The 19241-nt window shown below is 48.9% G+C and overlaps 1 protein-coding gene across 5 annotated transcripts in view; it reads left to right on the top strand.

The window, feature by feature from the left end:
- The window catches only part of NDUFV1 (NADH:ubiquinone oxidoreductase core subunit V1), a 90046-nt gene that overhangs the window by 3193 nt on the left and 67612 nt on the right, over nt 1–19241 (top strand). For 3 of the 5 annotated variants that reach the window (XM_068135193.2, XM_068135192.2, XM_068135194.2), the window contains exon 2: nt 18624–18778. In XM_068135193.2, the coding sequence (XP_067991294.2) occupies nt 18665–18778 (114 nt within the window). In that variant the 5' untranslated portion in view covers nt 18624–18664. Of the gene's footprint in view, nt 1–11089; nt 11111–11676; nt 11965–18623; nt 18779–19241 lie in introns of those variants that run through there. The other 2 variants (XM_078767926.1, XM_078767925.1) reach the window with 2 other exon arrangements.

Genomic DNA, 19241 nt, shown 5'->3' with positions numbered 1-19241 from the left:
GTTGCTCGGGCTCCACCTGGCGGTCAGGCACTTCCGCCATCTGCTCGAGGGCCGTGCGTTCACGGCCTTCGTCGACCACAAGCCACTGGTGTTCGCGATGGGCAAGGTCGCCGAGCCGTGGTTGGCCCGGCAGCAGTGTCACCTCTCGGCCGTGTCCGAATACACGACGGACATCCGGCACGTCGTGGGGAAGGACAACCCGGTGGCGGATTGCCTTTCCCGGTCCGTTGCCCACGCGGTCCACCTCGGCATCGACTCTGCCCGGATGGCGGCGGACCAGGCTGCCGACCCCGACGTCCAGGCCTTGCGGACTGCCGTTACGGGCCTCCGCGTCACCAATGTGCCGTTCAACGGCGCGGGCACGGCCCTCTGGTGCGACGTCTCCCTCGGACGGCCTCGCCCCATCGTGCACGTGGGCAGCGCCAGATTTTCGACGCCTTCCACGGCCTGTCCCACCCGGGCACGAGGGCCTCCCAGAGGTTGATCGCCGACAAGTTTGCCTGGCATGGCCTCCGGAAGGCCGTCCGCGTCTGGGCCAGGACGTGCCTCGCGTGCCAGCGCGCGAAGGTGCACCGACACACCCAGGCCCCATTGGCCCCGTTTGCGGTGCCGGAACGTCGGTTTGACCACGTGGACCTGGTGGGACCTCTGCCCCCCTCGCGGGGTTTCACCCACGTCCTGACCATGATGGACCGCACCACCCGGTGGTTGGAGGCCGTGCCTTTGGCGTCAACGACGGCGGCGGACGTCGCGCAGGCGTTCATCGCCACCTGGGTCGCCCGGTTCGGTGCCCCCACGGACATCTCGTCCGACCGCGGCCCCCAGTTCACCTCGGAGCTCTGGGGGGCGGTCGTGTGGGGCTCGCGGTTCAGCTGCACCGCACCACGGCCTTCCACCCCCAGGCTAACGGCCTGGGCGAGCGGTTCCACCGCTCGTTGAAGGCCGCGCTCCCGGCGACCCTCTGCAACGGCGGCTGGGTCGACAGGCTCCCGTGGGTGCTGCTGGGCCTCCGGACGGCGCCCAAGGATGACCTGCGCGCAATCGCGGCGGAGTTGGTCTTCGGGCAACTGCTGCGGGTGCCGGGCGAGTTCCTCCCCGACTCCACGGCACCATGGTCAGCGGCGCAGGAGCGCTCCGCGCTGCAGGAGACCGCCCAGATGTTCGCCCCGGTGCCCACGGCGCACCACGGGCACCCACCTACGCACGTCGCCCCGGAGCTTCGCACCGCGGAGTACGTCTTCGTCAGGCACGACGCCCACCGGACACCACTGCGGCCCCCGTACGACGGGCCTTTTCGCGTGCTGGAGACCAGGGTGAAACATTTCACCTTGGACATCGGCGGCACTCCTGACCGTGTCTCCATAGACCGCCTCAAGCCGGCCCACCTCGACGTGGACCACCCACCGCCGGTGGCTCGGCCCCCGCGTCAGGGCCGCCCCCCGGTGGGCGGACCCCCGGCACTGCCCGGCCCCGCCGGCACGCCGCCCCCCGAGCCTGCACCCATCCCGGGTGCAGCCGGAGGCATCCCAGCTGGCATCCCTGCACCCCGGACGCCGCCAGTCGCCAGAGGGCGCTTCGGCCGGGTCATCCGTTTGCCCCGCAAACTGGCCCTCCAGGTGCACGGGAATTCTGGGGGGGCGCGTGTGGCAGACACGAAAGCTCACTGGCGTGATGACATCATTCCGTGCGCCAAGTGGGCGGTGGCCACGCCCGAGGGGTAGGCGTGGCCGCGGGATATACACCGGGCGCGCAGCCCGGAACGCTCCAGTGTTGCAGTGGAGCTCTTGAATAAAGACTTACAACTTACCGCGTTGTCCGCTTCCTACTTGCTTACAAGCAGCGCGCGTAACACCGCGCTTCAGTCTTACTGATTTGTGTTGACCCAGACCAGGAGGAATGCCAGACTAATGAGTGGCACTAAATAAAGCACACAAGTTGATTGGCCATGTGAGTAGAGGATTTGCTGTCATTGTCAGCATCATGTACAAATGTCGTTTGTGGATGCTTGTTGTTGATCATAGTTGAAATATAACCACAACATCCTCGGGGTGGTCGCGCCATGATCCCACAATGCGGTTGTTTGCTGAGTAGTTTGAGCTGTGAAGGACATTCAATCGTTTAAAATCTCAACACTGTGCTGTCAATTCGTATTTATTTATTTATTTTATACATAGTCAAGGCTCATGGAAGAGCTGTGATATGGAATGGATCGGGACGCAACATAGCAAAAGGAACAGGAGAAGGGGGAAATGACAACAGCAGGGCGGAGGGATAAAATAGACGGAGACGTTCAAAAAAGGGACACGGGTAACGATGAGGGCTCGGGGATAACACAAGGGGCGTCGACCAGATGGAGACAGAAGCAAACGTAGAACGGCACATGGTAAAGGGCAAACCCTCGCCAGGCTGAACAGTTTATGTTTTGTATCCCACTGATAGGCCGGATCTGGATTCGGACCTGAACCAAAATCTATTCGGCTTGTTTTTGTCACCTAACCAACTCTTCCACCAAGGTTAATCATAAGTCATCCATAACTTTTTGAGATATCCTGCTGTAATATCGTTTAAGCACTTTCAATCGATGGTGAAGAATCACTTTAAAATGAAATAATTATCATATCCGGATCTAGATTCGGATCTTCACCAAAATCGAATCGATTTGTCCTTGTCAAACACCCATTCTGTCCACCAAGTTTTGTTTGAATCCGTCCAAAACTTTTTTCAGATATTGTGCTATATATCGCTTTTAGCCCGATCACACAATGGTGATGAATCCCTTAAGTAATTCTAGTATCCAGATCCGGATTTGAATCCTCATCAAAATTGAATCGATTCTTCTTTGGCACATACCAAACCTGTCCACCGAGTTTCGTCCAAATACGTCGTCAACTTTTTGAGATATCCTGTTCACAAACAGACAGGTGAAAACATAACTTCGGCCCACCTTCGGTGGTTGGTTCAACATGAGGGTGGAGGTGGTTTAACGGGTGTATTGAATGATCGTGGTTTTGGTTGGAGGGGGGGGGGGGGTGATCTGAGATGGTGGTGAACAGCTGTCTTAAAGACTTCGAGGGAAGAATGAGATTGAAGTGCAGACGTTGGTTCCACAGGTGGTGAAAAAAGGGGAACAAATGAGTGGATGTGGTCAGTGGTTCTGGATTTTGGGAGTTTTACTCGAAGGGGGTTGATAGTGGACCATGGGATTCCTGCAAAAACCTGGGGGGGACAAAACACTGAGAGAGCAGAGAGTGCAAGACCAGAAAGGAGGCGGAGGAATACAGAGACCACCGAACTGTCAGTGATGGCGAAGTGATAGTCCCATAGACTCGGCTTCAACAACAACAACATCAACATGCATTTTAAGGCCATTTTCCCTGCTGGAGCGGGGGTTAGCCTTGCGGTCCCCATGACAATCTTCTCCATTTTGTCCTATCTTCTGCATCTCCCCCTTGTTTAACCCCCTTGTCCGCATTTCTTCTTCCACCATCTTTAGCCAAGTCTTTCTCGGTCTTCCCCGTCCTCTACTTCCTTCTACATTCATTTCCATCACTCTTCTCAACCAGTCACTTTCATCCTTCCTCGACACATGACCAAACCATCTCAACCTGTTCCTCTTCACAGCATCAATCACAGGCTCTATTCCCATCATCTTTCGCAATTCATCATTTGTCTTCCTTTCTCTCAATGATACTCCACACATCCATCCACCGAACCATTCGCATTTCCACCCTTACCAGCCTTCGTTGCTACTTTACGTTCATTACCCATGTCTCGCTCCCATAAATCATAACACTTCTCACATATGCAGCATACAACTTTCACTTCAGCTTAAACAACAAACCCTCCTCATCAGCACGCCACTCAGTTCCCGAAACTTCTTCCATGCACATCTCACTCCAGCAACCGTTGCTGAATCTGATCCACCTTCTACATTCAGCATGTCTCTGAGGTAGCAAAATGTTTTCACACCTTCCAGCTTCACGCCATCTCCAAGATCCAAATCAACATTTCCTCCATCATCAAATCCCTTGTGTTGGCTTAGCGGTTAGGGTGCCGGCTTCGGATCCCAGGATCCTAGGTTTGAATCTCGGTCGATCGCTGAATTAACGCCAGGCGGGTTGACTCAGCCTGTCATCCTTCCGAGGTCGGTAAATTGAGTACCAGCTTGCTGGGATCAATGATCCCGGTGTGTACCCCGGCTTAGAATAGGTACACCGTATCCCTGCGCATCGTAAGAGGCGACCAAGGGTTGGCGTCAGGAAGGGCATCCGGCCATAAAAACATTGCCTCAAACAGGGAACCATGATTGTCATGGGGCCCGCAAGGCTAACCCCTGCTATAGCGGGGAAAATGGCCTTAAAACGATCATTCATATTCATTCTCCATCTGCAGCTCCCTCTGTGCACACCTTACATTTGAATGTAGCTGCCACACTGGTTAATGACCCTCTCAGACCATTGCATTTTTGATGAACCCACTCAGCGCACTTTGTACATTGAAAGGAGTTCACTGCGACACCCTTCCTGCACACAGCACATGGCCACTTCCCAGTTCTTTCCACCTCACCACATGCTTTACCACTTGCCATCACCTTTGTCTTTCCGATATTCACCTTCAGACTTTTTGTCTCCATACATTCCTTCCACTTGTTCATCTTTTCCTTCAGTCCATCCATACTTTCCGCAATCAACACCAGATCATCTGCATACAACAACTCCCACGGTAAATCCTCCTTCACGTTCTGAGCCAGCACTTCCATCACAGCTACAAATAGTAGTGGACTTAGTACTGACCCCTGATGCACTCCCACCTTCACCTCAAACTCAGCACTGTTCCCGTCCTTCGTCCTTACAGCTGTGCGCGCTCTTTTGCACATTGCCATCACTACTCTGATCAATCATTCCTCCACTCCTAACTTCCTCAATGCCCATGTCAATATTTCACGTGGAACCCTATCGAATGCTTTCTCCAGATCAAAAAAACCCAAGAAACAACTTCTTCCTCCTTTCCATGTACTTCTCCTGCAACTGCCTCACAATAAAGAGCGCGTCTGTCGTTCCTCTTACTGGCGAAAATCCAAACTGCATTTCGTCGATCTTCACCTTCTTCCTTATCCTCCTCTCCAACACCCTTTCCAATACCTTCATTCCATGCTCCAATAGTTTTATCGCTCGGTATGAGTCACACTCCAGAGGGTCACCTTTCCCCTTGTATAGAGGCACGAGGGTACTCAGTTCCCAATCGACTGGAATGCGACCTTCTTTCACCACCAGATTGCAGATCTCTGTCATTCTCTTCACACCCCAATTTCCCGCTGCCTTCAACATATCTCCCACAACTCCTGTCGGCCCTCCCGCTTTTCTACTCTTCATTGCTTTTATCGCTTCCTCAACTTCCTTCTCAGTTATCTTCTCTGCCGGTCCAAAAACTGGGTTACTGTCTATGTTGCCATCCCACTCATTCTCTATTCAACAGCATTTCCATATATCTTTTCCATCTTCCTTTAATTCCATCTGGGTCCACAACGATTTGTCCCACTTCATCCTTCAAGCAACTCACCCCCATCACATCACACCTCTTTCGCTATCTGCTTTGCAATCCTGAATACCACTCTCTGACCCTCTTCCAAAGCCAAGCGTTCGCCGAACATTTTCCTACATGCCTCCTGCGCCTTTGCTACCTCTTTCATTGCAGCCTTCTTGGCTGCCTTATAACTTTCATGCTCTGCTTTTTCTGCTCCCGTACCCTTCGCCTTCTGCCACTCCTTGAACTTCTTCCTCTTCTCGTCAATCCTCTTTCCAACTTCATCATCCCACCACCATGTTTCCGAGTTCCTCGGTGGTCCTTCTGTCCATCCACATACCTCACCAACGGCTCCCAACAGACTATCTTTCATTCACATCCAACCACTTTCAAGCTCAACCACATCATCCTCTACCCGACTCAGCCTCTCTTTTAATGCCTCCCTTACCTTCACCTCTTTCAACCTCCACACCTTCATTCTCGGTTGGTACTTCACCCGCCGAGCTCTCCTCGCACCTTTCACCCTTATGTCGCAGACAACCAAGTGGTGCTGTGAAACAGCCTCCTCCCTCGGGATCACCTTTTTGTCCCGGAGGTACCCCCAATATCGCCGTCGCGCCATCACGTAGTCAACGGTTGTCGTCGACCCACCTGACGTGTATGTAACAAGCTTATTATCCTCTTTCTGGAACTGAGTATTACAAATCAACAAATCAGCTCCATCAGCAAACTCCAAAATCCTTTCACCTTCTCCATTTCTCACACCATATCCGTAACCCCCATGAACTCCCTAAAAACCGTCCATACTCCTTCCCATATGTCCATTTACATCTCCTCCTACCACAACAACTTCCTCATCTTTCACGTTTTCCATCAGCTTCTCTATCGCACAGCAGAACTTGTCCTTCTCTTCATCGCTCCGACCAACCTGCGGAGCATATCCCGAGATGACGTTCACCAAGAGCTTTCCAATGATCATTTTCACCATCAACCTGTCACTCACTCCAGTCACACTCACCACACTGTCTACAAACTCCTCAGAAAACAGGACACCAACACCATTCACACCCTCCGGGCACCTTTGCCACACAAACTTGTATTTCTGTCCCTGCCTACCCTTCACCATTCTCACACCACTTCCCTTCCATCTCGTGTCTTGCACACAACATATGTCCACTCTTCTTCTGATTAATACTAGCACCACTTTTCCTGATCTCCCTGTCATTGTCCCTGCATTTCATGTCCCAATACCTCAGAAACCGATCTCCACTTCGGGCTGTGCCCTGCCCATATCTAGTTGTAATTGTCATGGTTCTCTTTCTTCTTTTTTTGAGGCAATGTTTTTATGGCCGGATGCCCTTCCTGACGCCAACCCTCTTAGTCGCCTCTTACGACACACAGGGATACGGTGTACCTATTCTAAACCAGTGTACACAGCGGGAAACGTTTAAAACATGGAAATTCTGGAGGTGGGGTGGGGGCGGGGGGGCGGCGTCAGCACCACGGCTGCGGGGGCCCGGTCAGCACCACACCATGGCGGTCCGGTCAGTACCACACCACGTCAAAGTATCCATCGAAGGCTCTGTTCCCATCATCTTTCGCAATTCATCATTTGTCTTCCTCTCTCCATGATACTCCACACATCCACTGAACCATTCGCATTTTCACCCTTTCCAGCCTTTGTTGCTGCTCCACATTCATTACCCATGTCTCGCTCCCATAAATCATAACACTTCTCACACATGCAGCATTCACCTTTCCCTTCAGCTTCAATGACACTCCCCTCCTCGTCAGCATGCCACTCAGTTCCCGAAACTTCTTCCATGCACATCTCACTCCAGCAACCGTTGCCGAGTCTGATCCACCTTCTCCATTCAGCATGTCTCCTAGGTAGCAAAATGTTTTCACACCTTCCAGCTTCACTCCGTCTCCAAGATCCAACTCAACATGTCCTCCATCTGCAGGTCCCTCTGTGCACACCTTACACTTGAATGTAGCTGCCACACTGGTTAATGACGCTCTCAAACCACAACATTTTTGATGAACCCACTCAGCGCACATTGTACATAGAATGGAGTTCACACCAACACCCTTCCTGCACACGCCCCACTTCCCAGTTCTTTCCACCTCACCACATGCTTTACCACTTGCCATCACCTTCGTTTTTCCGATATTCCCCTTCAGACCTTTTGTCTCCATACATTCCTTCCACTTGTTAATCTTCTCCGTCAGTCCATCCATACTTTCTGCAATCAACACCAGATAATCTGCATACAACAACTCCCACGGTAAACCCTCCTTTACGTTCCGAACCAGCACCTCCATCACAGCAACAAATAGTAGTGGACTTAATACCGACTCCTGATGCACTCCCACCTTCACTTCAAACTCACCACTGTTCCCGATCTTCGTCCTTCCAGCTGTGCGCGCTCTTTCGTACATTGCCATCACTGCTCTGATCGACCATTCCTCCACTCCTAACTTCCTCGATGCCCATGACACTACTTCGCGTGGAACCCTTTCAAATGCTTTCTCCAGATCAATAAACCCAAGAAACAACTTCTCTCCTCTTCTCCATGTTCTTCTCCTACAACTGCCTTACAATAAAAAGAGCGACTCGTTCCTCTTCCTGGCATGAATCCAAACTGCATTTCGTCGATCCTCACTTTCTTCTTTATCCTCCTCTCCAACACCCTTTCCAATACCTTCATTTCATGCTCCAATAACTTTATCGCTTGATACGAGCCACAGTCCAGAGTGTCACCTTTCCCCTTGTATAGAGGGACGAGGGTACTCGGTTTCCAATCCACTGGAATGCGGCCTTTCACCACCAGATTGCAGATCTCTGTCATTCTCTTCACACTCTAACTTCCTGCTGCCTTCAACATATCTCCCACAACTCACGTCGGCCCTCCCGCTTTTCTACTCTTCATTGCTTTGATCGCTTCCTCAACTTCCTTCTCAGTTAGTTATCTTCTCTGCCGGTCCTAAAACTGGGTTACTTTCTATGTTGCCATCCCATTAATTATCTGCATTCAACAGCATTTCCATATATCTCTTCCATCTTCCTTTTAATTCCATCTGGGTCCACAACGATTTGTCCCCACTTCATCCTTCAAGCAACTCACCCCCATCACATCACACCTCTTTCGCTATCTGCTTTGCAATCCTGAATACCACTCTCTGACCCTCTTCCAAAGCCAAGCGTTCGCCGAACATTTTCCTACATGCCTCCTGCGCCTTTGCTACCTCTTTCTTTGCAGCCTTCTTTTCAGCTTCATCACGAGATATTTCATCGATTTTTAAAATGAGATCCAGCTGACTTTGTGTTAGACCACATACTTCAGTACACGCTTGAGTAGTTACGTGAATCTGTGAAACGACTGGGTTTGGATTTTCTTTTCCAACACACATTTACCCAAAGGATAACATTTGAAGGATGGAGCAATGATTCATGATTGGACAGTCACGTCGAACCTTTCATGAAACTTGTCTTGCTTATCTCGTCTCGGCTCGTCTGCTTTAACTGCTGCTACAGCTCTTCTAGGCTCCCCTGGACCATTTGTTGGTAAACGTGGGTGTCCCTTTGGTAGTTATGAAAGAACCCCTTATGTGCAGATGTACGTGTATGGCAATTTTTGTGGAGATAATTGGTGTGGCCTAAAATCCGTTCAGACAGGTTATATCCAGTCAAACACTTGGCCATCATCACCTCGTAACATTGATTTTTAGAATTTCTTCGCGAATGAACTAATTTTTCCTCTTAACAAGTTCATTCCATCTCAAGTTCAATTTTTCTGTCGATCATCTTGACCCCAGTGCGTTGGTGCACGTGCCTGTCATTGTAAGAAAACAACTTGCATTCTCCTCCTGGAAGGAAAATCCTACTCGTGGCAGCTTGTAGCTCTGAACCATTGTGCCCCATGAAGGGCCCGATATCAGTTTCACCTGCGATCCAAATTCTCAATCTTTTCATCATCCTCCACAACATGGTGCGAGCTGGTCAGGTCTGTCTTGTGAGTGAGTAAGTCACATACAGGGTGAGTCACAAGTCCCAGGACATGGTTTTAGCTGATTTGCTCCCATCTACCACCAGGGTGAGCCATAAGCCCTAAAAGTAATAACATGTTATGTCTGTGCAGGAAGGGCATCCGGCCATAAAAAAAACATTGCCTCAAACAGGGAACCATGATTGTCATGGGGCCCGCAAGGCTAACCCCCGCTCTAGCGGGGAAAAATGGCCTTACAACGATCATTCATTCATTTTTTTATGTCTGTGGGGTCGGCAGTGATATGTAGAGTCAGGCAGATTTGTATAGGTAGGTGCTCCAGATGTCGGGTAAGAACCATCATGTAATGTCTGTTTAGCTGAACGTCGGATAAGTGTATATCTGTCCTTGTTACGAGGGGGCGGGGCATGTTAACCAGCTTAGGGCATAAGGATAAATTATCCATTGTACGTCTTACCCTATGTGATTTACATCCTTTGTCCTTAATGGCACCGCAATAGACACTCGCGCAGGAAGTTCCCATCAAACCACACATAACAATAAAACCAACCGGAAGCCTGGCGTTGGGCACTGGGGCTGACAATCCCGCCTGGCAGGCACACATCGCTCAGGCAGGCCGTGAAGACACGCCCAGAAGGACAGTGATTGGGCAGGAGTTGACCAACAGGAAGGCCGGTGTAAGAAGGGACTCGCTGATTGGCCTGGGCGGAGCAAGAAGGCACTCGTCGATTGGTGAAAGAAGGGCGAGCAATAAGCAGCACCCTGACTGGTGGAGGGCTGGACGAGGTGGTGGTGGCCTGCGGGCATTGGTGGAGAAGCGCTGATGACGTCATGACCCAACGTTAAAAGAACTCTCGGACTGACATTTTCTCTCTTGCCCTCCTTTCTTGCCCTCTGATCCTTGCCTTTGCTTTTGCCTTTCTCTCTCTTGCTCCATTGTCGCTCTTGTCCCTTGTTCTTCTCCCTCGCCCGCGTGTGCTTGGACCACTGTGTCGAAGACACCACCGGGAGACGTGCAGAGGCCACGGAAAGAGCCCGGTTCTCAGAGCAGACGACGCATTGATGGGCGCAGCTTGCCGCTGCAGCGTGACGAGGCCAGGGTGAGCGAGATAACCGGCGAGGCCGAGCAGGGAGCGAGTGTGCGAACTGCGGCCTTCTTCCCGCCAAGAAAACCACCGGGTCTGGACTGTGCACACACAGTTGTGCACACACAGTTGTGTGCACTGTTGTGTGTGTCCTGTTGTGTGTCTGGACTGTGCACACACAGTCTGGACTGTGCACACACAGTCCAGGTGCACACTGGACTGTGCACCTTGACGATTCCTGACGTGACCCCACGAGCTGATCAGAGATAAGTGCACAATTAAACCACACGTTTTTATTTTATTTTCATATTTCCCTTCGTCTGTGTTTATAAGTCTGGTGAGGTAGCTCTCCATAGAGGGAATTTTGTTTTACTGTCGCATTTTTCTTGTTACCGGCATTCCGTAAAATAAACCTGTTTATTTTTGTACATTTTCAATCCGGTTTGTTTGAGTTTATTTTCTGCAGGTTTGGAGACTGCGGTGGGACCACAGGTAAGCTCTTCAGCTTCCTCTTCTTCTTTCATTCTCCCACGCATATATAGTAAAATCTGCATTTGATCATCACCTTCAGAGTTAAAAGCTCGCTATTGGCCATCCGTGACTCTCCTGGTGTTAACTGGGAGGGAATCACATGACAATATTACAGTACTACAACAATTACAATACCTCCTTAGACATCGAGTGTATCTGTATGACGTCCGTTGTTGTCACAGCACAAGATAATTTTTCGCCACGTGCGGTGTGAAAACCGACGCAAAGTACTGTTACGTTTGTGGGGTTAGGGGGGATGAAATACCTTAGTCGAGATAGAATCGTGTAGGTTTAGAATGCTCCGTTTGCGGCAAAGCCATCTCAATGTACATAAGTAGGCCGTCTGTCCAGGTAAGAGTGTTTGCATGTCGCCGTAAGGAGGGTGGTTTTGTGCTACTGAATTATAGGGGCTGTAAGGTTAAATTCCCTTGTTCGTGATTGCCTCCCTGTGATTTTTTTTTAACCTAATGTTCTTATAAAACTCAGCCGGCCAGGCAAATGACTCCATTCGCTCACTACGCCGCCAGGTCGACAAACCCGGCACATATGCCGACCGGCACGTAAATCCCACCTCACGACCGCCGACGTCATCCGAACATTCCTGAACAGCGACTGGACTCCGCCCCCCGACGACTCGTAATGGGGAGGCCACGCCCGACCTTCGTGATTGAGTAGCGCTCGGTGATTGGACTGATTGTGACGTCATCGTGGAAGATTCGAGAGCTGAAGGAAAAGAGAAGCAGTCGCGCCATCTTTCTCTTCTGGTCGTGGCTTTGATAGTGGACCTGGCGATGACAACAGTTCACTACCTGATGGTGCGTAGGCGACATAGGGGGCACCTCCGGGACACAAAGGTGATCCCGGGAAAGAAGGCTGTTTCACAGCATTAATTGGTTGTCTGTGACATAAGGGTGAAAGGTGCGAGGAGAGCTCGGCAGGTGAAGTACCAACCGAGAATGAAGGTGTGGAGGTTGAAAGAGGTGACAGTGAGGGAGGCATTAAAAGAGAGGCTGAGTATGGTAGAGGATGATGTGGTTGAGCTTGAAAGTGGTTGGATGTCAATGAAAGATAGTCTGTTGGGAGCCGTTGGTGAGGTATGTGGATGGACAAATGGACCACCGAGGCACTCTGAAACATGGTGGTGGGAGGATGAAGTTGGAAAGAGGATTGACGAAAAGAAGAAGAAGTTCAAGGAGTGGCAGAAAGCAAAGGGCACGGGGGCAGAAAAAGCAGATCGTGAAAGTTTTATAAGGCAGCCAAGAAGGCTGCATAGAAAGAGGCAGCGAAGGCGCAGGAGGCATGTCGGAAAATGTTCGGAGAACGCTTGGATTCGGAAGAGGGTCAGAGAGCGGTATTCAGGATTGCAAAGCAAATAGCAAAAGAGAGGTGTGATGTGATGGGGGTGAGTTGCTTGAAGGATGAAGTTGGACAAATCGTTGTGTACCCAGATGGAATTAAAGGAAGATGGAAGAGATATATGGAAATGCTGTTGAATGAATGGGACAGCCAGCATAGAGAGTAACCCAGTTTTAAGACCGGCAGAGAAGATAACTGAGAAGGAAGTTGAGGAAGCAATAAAAGCAATGACGAGTAGAAAAGCGGGAGGGCCGACGGGAGTTGTGGGAGATATGTTGAAGGCAGCGGGAAGTTGGGGTGTGAAGAGAATGACAGAGATCTGTAATTTGGTGGTGAAAGAAGGTGGCATTCCAGTGGATTGGAAACTGAGTACCCTCGTCACTTCAAGGGGAAAGGTGACCCTCTGGACTGTGGCTTGTATCGAGCGATAAGGTTATTGGAGCATGGAATGAAGGTATTGGAAAGGGTGTTGGAGAGGAGGATAAGGAAGAAAGTGAAGATCGACGAAATGCAGTTTGGATTTATGCCAGGAAGAGGAACGACAGACACCCTTTTCATTGTGAGGCAGTTGCAGGAGAAGTACATGGAGAAGAGGAAGAAGTTGTTTGTTGGATTTGTGGATCTGGAGAAAGCATTTGATGGAGTTTGACGCGAAGTAGTGACCTTTGGCATTGAGGAAGTTAGGAGTGGAGGAATGGTTGATCAGAGTAGTGATGGCAATGTACGAAAGAGCGTTAACAGCTGTAAGGACGAAGGACGGGAACAGTGGTGAGTTTGAGGTGAAGGTGGGAGTGCATCAGGGGTCGGTACCAAGTCCACTACTTTTTGTAGCTGTGATGGAGGTGCTGGCTCAGAATGTAAAGAAGGGTTTACCGTGTGAGTTGTTGTATGCAGATGATCTGGTGTTGATTGCGGAAAGTATGGATGGACTGAAGGAGAAGATGAACAAGTGGAAGGAATGTATGGAGACAAAAGGTCTGAAGGTTAATATCGATAAAAACGAAGGTGATGGCAAGTGGTAAAGCATGTGGTGAAGTAGAAAACTGGGAAGTGGCCGTGTGCTGTGTGCAGGAAGGGTGTAGGAGCAAACTCCATTCAATGTACAATGTGCGCTGAGTGGTTTCATCAAAAACGTAGTGGTCTGAGAGAATCATGAAGCAGTGTGGCAGCTACATTCAAGTGTAAGGTGTGCACAGAGGAGCTGCAGATGGAGGAAATGTTGAGTTGGATCTTGGAGACGGCGTGAAGCTGGAAGGTGTGAAAACAGTTTGTTACCTAGGATACATGCTGTATGGAGAAGGTGGATCAGACTCCGCAATGGTTGCTGGAACTGAGTGGCGCGCTGACGAGGAGGGGAGTGTCGTTGAAGCTGAAGGGAAAGGTGTATGCTGCATGTGTGAGAAGTGTTATGATTTATGGGAGTGAGACATGGGTGATGAATATAGAGCAGCAACGATGGCTGGAAAGGGTGGAAATGCGAATGGTTTGGTGGATGTGTGGAGTGTCATTGAGAGAGAGGAAGACAAATGATGAATTGCAAAAGATGATGGGAATAGAGCCTGTGATGGATGCTGTGAAGAGAAACAGGTTGAGATGACTTGGTCATGTGTTGAGGAAGGATGAAAGTGACTGGTTGAGAAGAGTGATGGAAATGAATGTAGAAGGAAGTAGGGGACGGGAAGACCGAGAAAGACTTGGCTAAAGGTGGTGGAAGAAGAAATGCGGGCAAGGTTGTTAACAAGGGGAGATGCAGAAAATAGGGCAAAATGGAGAAGATTGTCATGGGGCCCGCAAGGCTAACCCCTGCTCTGGCAGGGAAAATGGCCTTAAAATGCCTGGTGGTTGTTGTTGTTGTTGTTGCTGTATCTGAGAATGGATGTTTTAATGTTTTGAATTCCCAAATCACGTATTTTTGGTCATCCATGCACTTGCTGTCGAGTACACTTCGTCTGAATTTCCTTTTTTCCCCAAAGATGAAGATTTGATTTTGACGGTGCTGGATTTCCAAAACGCTCCTGAAAGTCTTCTTGCACCTGTTTCATTGTCTTGTTTGTGTTTCTCTTCTCGTGGTACCACACCACTGCTACCAGCCTCTCTTCCACTGTAAATTGACTGGTGTCTGACATCTTTGTTTAATGTATTATTTGCACTATCAACGGTACCCGCCCTACGGGCGGGGCTTCAATTGGGAAGTGGAAATGAAAAGGCAAAATATCAGAAATTGAAGGCAGAATTTTTTTATTTTAAACGATTCATATAAACATCCGTCAAATCATATCACACGTAAATCATCAAAATCAAAACGGTATCTTTAGAATTTCAATAAAAGCCAGATCACTTTTCATATCACTGTGAATTGTGATTGTGTTTCATTGTGATTTGTGCGGCGATGGGAGGTGTGTACAAAGGGCAGGGACTTGATCAACGTGAGCTGATGACTGGCGCTTACTGGGAATTCCTCGTTCGTGGGACACTGTCTCAAGCCACAGTCCCCATCACGGATGGGGCTCAGCGGTTTACCCGAGCATGACAGCGAAGGGCAAGGTACACGCTGGCCCGTCCAGTGTAGCGCGCGTGCGGCCCCGGACATCGAAGGGCATTAAACGTTCATTAAACATTAAACGTTCATTAAAGGATTACGAAACGAAAAACATTACGAAATTACGTTCACACCGTCACGTCAAACACTACCGTGAACACATACATCGTCACAATGAGAACATCGTCACAATGAACGTTATGCGAACGCGAATGTTATGCGGGAGTCCAAACCTGAGAATACTGGAGACCAAAGCTGAAATTGGGAAAACGAAATAGCCTATTTTACTCCTGGAGATCCCAGGATTACCCACCCAAAATATCTTTGCGATCGGTGAAGCAGTTTTTACGGTATCTTCGAACAGACAGATGGACATTTGGTGAATTATACAGACTTGGCATTTAATATGGAATTTTTTTTTTGTGGGGGTGAACTTACTTTTCAAGATGTCTTAGAACCAAAAGTTCATTGGAATTATGTTGAAATTATTCTAGATTTTGTTAATGTGACCTTTAAAAGAAACAAAAACCACATTTGACATTTCGAAGCAAATAAATTGATCCTTGAAAGTGATGTAAACTGATATCGAACTCAATTCACGGACAGTACTGTGTTAAACTTCTGTACGTTTTCCAGAAGTATCTCTTTATTTTGCACATTAGCCAAAAAAAATTTCAACAAAAACAAAAGCAAAATTATGCCTGGGATTACAGACAGTAAAATTACAGTTCAGTACTTCCTGTAATCCCCACGAGCATTCAGGAGAGCACGTACACGTCGAGGCATGCTGTTCACGAGATTTGCCAAGGTTTGGACAGGAATCGCTTGCCATGCAGTGACAATAGTCTGCTGAAATTCACGCACAGAGGTCGGCTGCTGGTCCAAGTTGTCCATTTGACGCGTTAATTCTGTCCACAAGTTCTCTATCGGATTCATATCCAGGGACATGGCAGGCCACCTCATATGCACTACACCACGGTCAGCAAGAAAGTGTTGGATCATGCGAGCATGATGAGGCCGTGCATTGTCATCTTGGAAGACAAAGTTTCCTCGAAAGGCTGCACGAGCAAATGGAAGCAATGTTTCTTCCAGAATGACCCTGTACTTGAACTGGTTCAGGTTTCCATTCAGAACAACCAGGTCAGTTTTGCCCACTGCATGAAAAGCAGCCCAAACGGTCACCCCACCACCTCCAGCTTGGACTCTTGGCACTATACAATCTTCGTTGTGGGCTTCATGCAGTTGTCTGCGCACTCAGACGCGGCCATCTTGACAATAGACCAGAAATCTAGACTCGTCACCGAAGGTCACGTGATTCCAGTGTCCTGGCTGCCATTGACGGTGCTCTCTGGCCCACTGCAATCTGTGCTGGCTGTGTTGTCTGGTCAGGCGTGGCTTTCTCAGGGGACGCCTGGCACGATAGCCTGCTTGAACCAGTCGTTGGTTGACCAGCCTTCTGGATACAGGGACATTTGTCAGTTGCTGCCACTCAGCCCTAAGCCGATTAGCTGACTTGGTACGGCCATTGCAGACTAACAGGTGCAGCTGGCGATCATCTCTCCTTGTCGTTCTGCGTGGACGTCCTGGCCTCGGTATTGGAGTAGGGACACCCCTCTGAGCATTTCGTTTCAGGATCTTTGACACCTGACCTTGAGTGATGCCATGCTGCCGAGCAATAGCACGCTGTTTCATGCCAGAATTTCGTAAAGCCACCACTCCATGACAAACAGCATTGTTGAGTTGACGGACCATCTCCAGAGGAAGCGGCAATAACTTTTGTAGATGTGCAGCAGTTGTTTTCCACTAATACAGAACGCAACAACCCTTGTATACCCGATTGTGAAGCCAATCGTCAAATGCACCTGTCCTTACATTTTGTCATGCCACCTGTGATATAATCCTGTTATTGACTTCTTGCTGCGAAAGACAATCGGTGACATGGTTCTTTCAACAAAGACATCACCAAAGGGTAAAATAAACTCACCAGATTGATATACTGAGTTCAGAAATAAACCCAAGTCAAGAAAAAAAAAAAAAATTCCATATTAAATGCCAAGTCTGTCGTAAGATTATCTGAAAAAAAAAATCAGTATAAATACTTGGTATAAACAAATCTTGTATAAGCAGCTCCTGCTAATTGATCTATCCAATCTACTTCTCTGGACAGACACAAGAGAGATGTAGTCCTTCGCACTCCTTGGCCTCACGATCTTGTATAACCTTTTGTGGGAGGATCATCATACCATGGGAGTAGCTAGCATCAAAGGTCAGTCACTGTCTGGGTATTCTGAGCCCCATTGAACCCGTCGTTTACTAGGCTTTCATAAAAGCCTTTCACGTGGAGCTCGATCAGATATGGTTTCCCACTCTGGGCTGGTGCTCTTGCTTCCCACCCTGCTCCTCTTAAAGTGATCGAAAATGAGGTTTTCCGTAACGATGAAATCTCAAGACGGCAGGTGCATTTCCAGTGTCTGTCATTCTCCCACTGGAGGTTGGTGTGCTCTCTCTTTTATACAAGGTTACATGTGGCCTTGCTCCAACTACCCTCTCATAACTCTGCCTTCCTCAAGTCACCCTGGGTCACACATGTTCCTCCAGAAAACCTCACCTGCTCACCCTCCCAAAGTCGAAGCTGGTTGAACATCATTCATTCATCCCTTCATTCTCCCAATTGTGGAATTGTGTTTCTGCATCCATAGTTTCATCCTCACTTTAGTCTCCAATGCACGTCCGTGACACACACTGATTATTTTCCCCATTCTATTATTCTACTGGTTTACTTATTTTTTGTGTTATTCCTCCATTTGCTCCTGCTTGTACCTTCATTTTGGCTATTTGTAAACTTTCTGGCCTTTGCTGTTTCACTCCTCCTTGGACGTAGATCCTTGAATTTAAAAAGAACGCAACTTCTCGCTCAGAAGCAGGAAGCAGGATTTATTTGTACGTGGGGTCCGAATGTCTTTTTATTCCATCGAGCACAGAGTTATCCTTCCATTTGCTGATTGTAGAGGGCATTGCTAGTCTGTGGAACAATGCCAATCTTCCTGGAAAGACTGTTTTATTGAATGTGGTTGTTCTTATCCACAACCACGGTTGTTCTTGGAGTGTTTTTTCCAGTTGTTATTACGAATGAAGATAGACGTGGTCTCCCTCTTTCTCCTCCTTTATTGGTGTTAATTGTGGAGATGTGTTTGGTTTATGCTTCGAGATACAAAGCCAGAGCACGTGACTATGCGTTGTTGCCTTAGGGTTTTATCTTGCGTGGTTTGTGCTTCTAACATTTGGTTGTTTTTTTTTATGCAGGTCCAATCAAAAACTAGTTTTTGCTTCGAAGTTTTGCATTTTGGTTGATTACAGATGTCTGGTTCGTTTGATTCTCTGTTCATATTGAGGCCAGTAGGCCCTGTTTTCAGAGTTTGTTATCAAAACGTTCTCAAATTTTTTACAGTTTGCTTGTTTTGATTAAACATCTGGGCCCATCTCACGAGGCTGAAATTCCCAGGTTCAGAGTGGCCTTCCGAAATTAATTTTTCAGTTTTTTTCTCCATGTGTGTTTGTTTACCTGGCCACACTTTGCAGTGGGTTGAACCGAAGCCAACACTCGGAGGTTTGACCACACGATGGCGCTGCTGCTGGGACATTTGCACTTTGTACCACTCCTGTCATCTCGATCCACAAGGCCTCTGGTTCCTGTGGTGTGCTCGGGGATCCGGCACACTGCCAGCGCAACGCAAGTTAGTGGGGGGATTGTACATGTGTTGATTTAATGGCTGATGCCACAAATGAGTGTCACAAATTGCTTTCCTGTTTGTTTGACTTTGTGGAAAGAGGGGAAGTGGTTTCGAGATGTGATCAATTTGATTGGTTACAAAATAGATTGCTGTGATCCGAACTTGAAATTGATGCTTGAGATGAATTGGTGTACTTGCAGGCCCTGCTTTTTGTCCCCTGTCGCACCGCGGAGCGAAATGGGGACTATGGTTTTCCCCTCCGTCCGTGCGTGCGTGCGTAAGCGAAGGACCGAATTCTAATTTCGTGTGTGGGTGCAACTAGGCATAAGGAAGAACGCTATTGAAAATTGGGTCGCCACGTCAAAATCCAAGATGGCCGCCTTGCGTCTTCCACTTTGTCAACTCGCATCACTTCACCGCCGGGGGACCTAGGCGTAACGCTTGTCCATTTTAATTTGAGATTTAA

The sequence above is a fragment of the Myxine glutinosa genome, chromosome 14 (assembly GCF_964187855.1).
Source record: "Myxine glutinosa chromosome 14, kmMyxGlut1.1, whole genome shotgun sequence".
Taxonomy (NCBI): domain Eukaryota; kingdom Metazoa; phylum Chordata; class Myxini; order Myxiniformes; family Myxinidae; genus Myxine; species Myxine glutinosa.
Note: the sequence above shows the minus strand (reverse complement) of the source record. Positions and strands in the feature narration are given on the sequence as shown.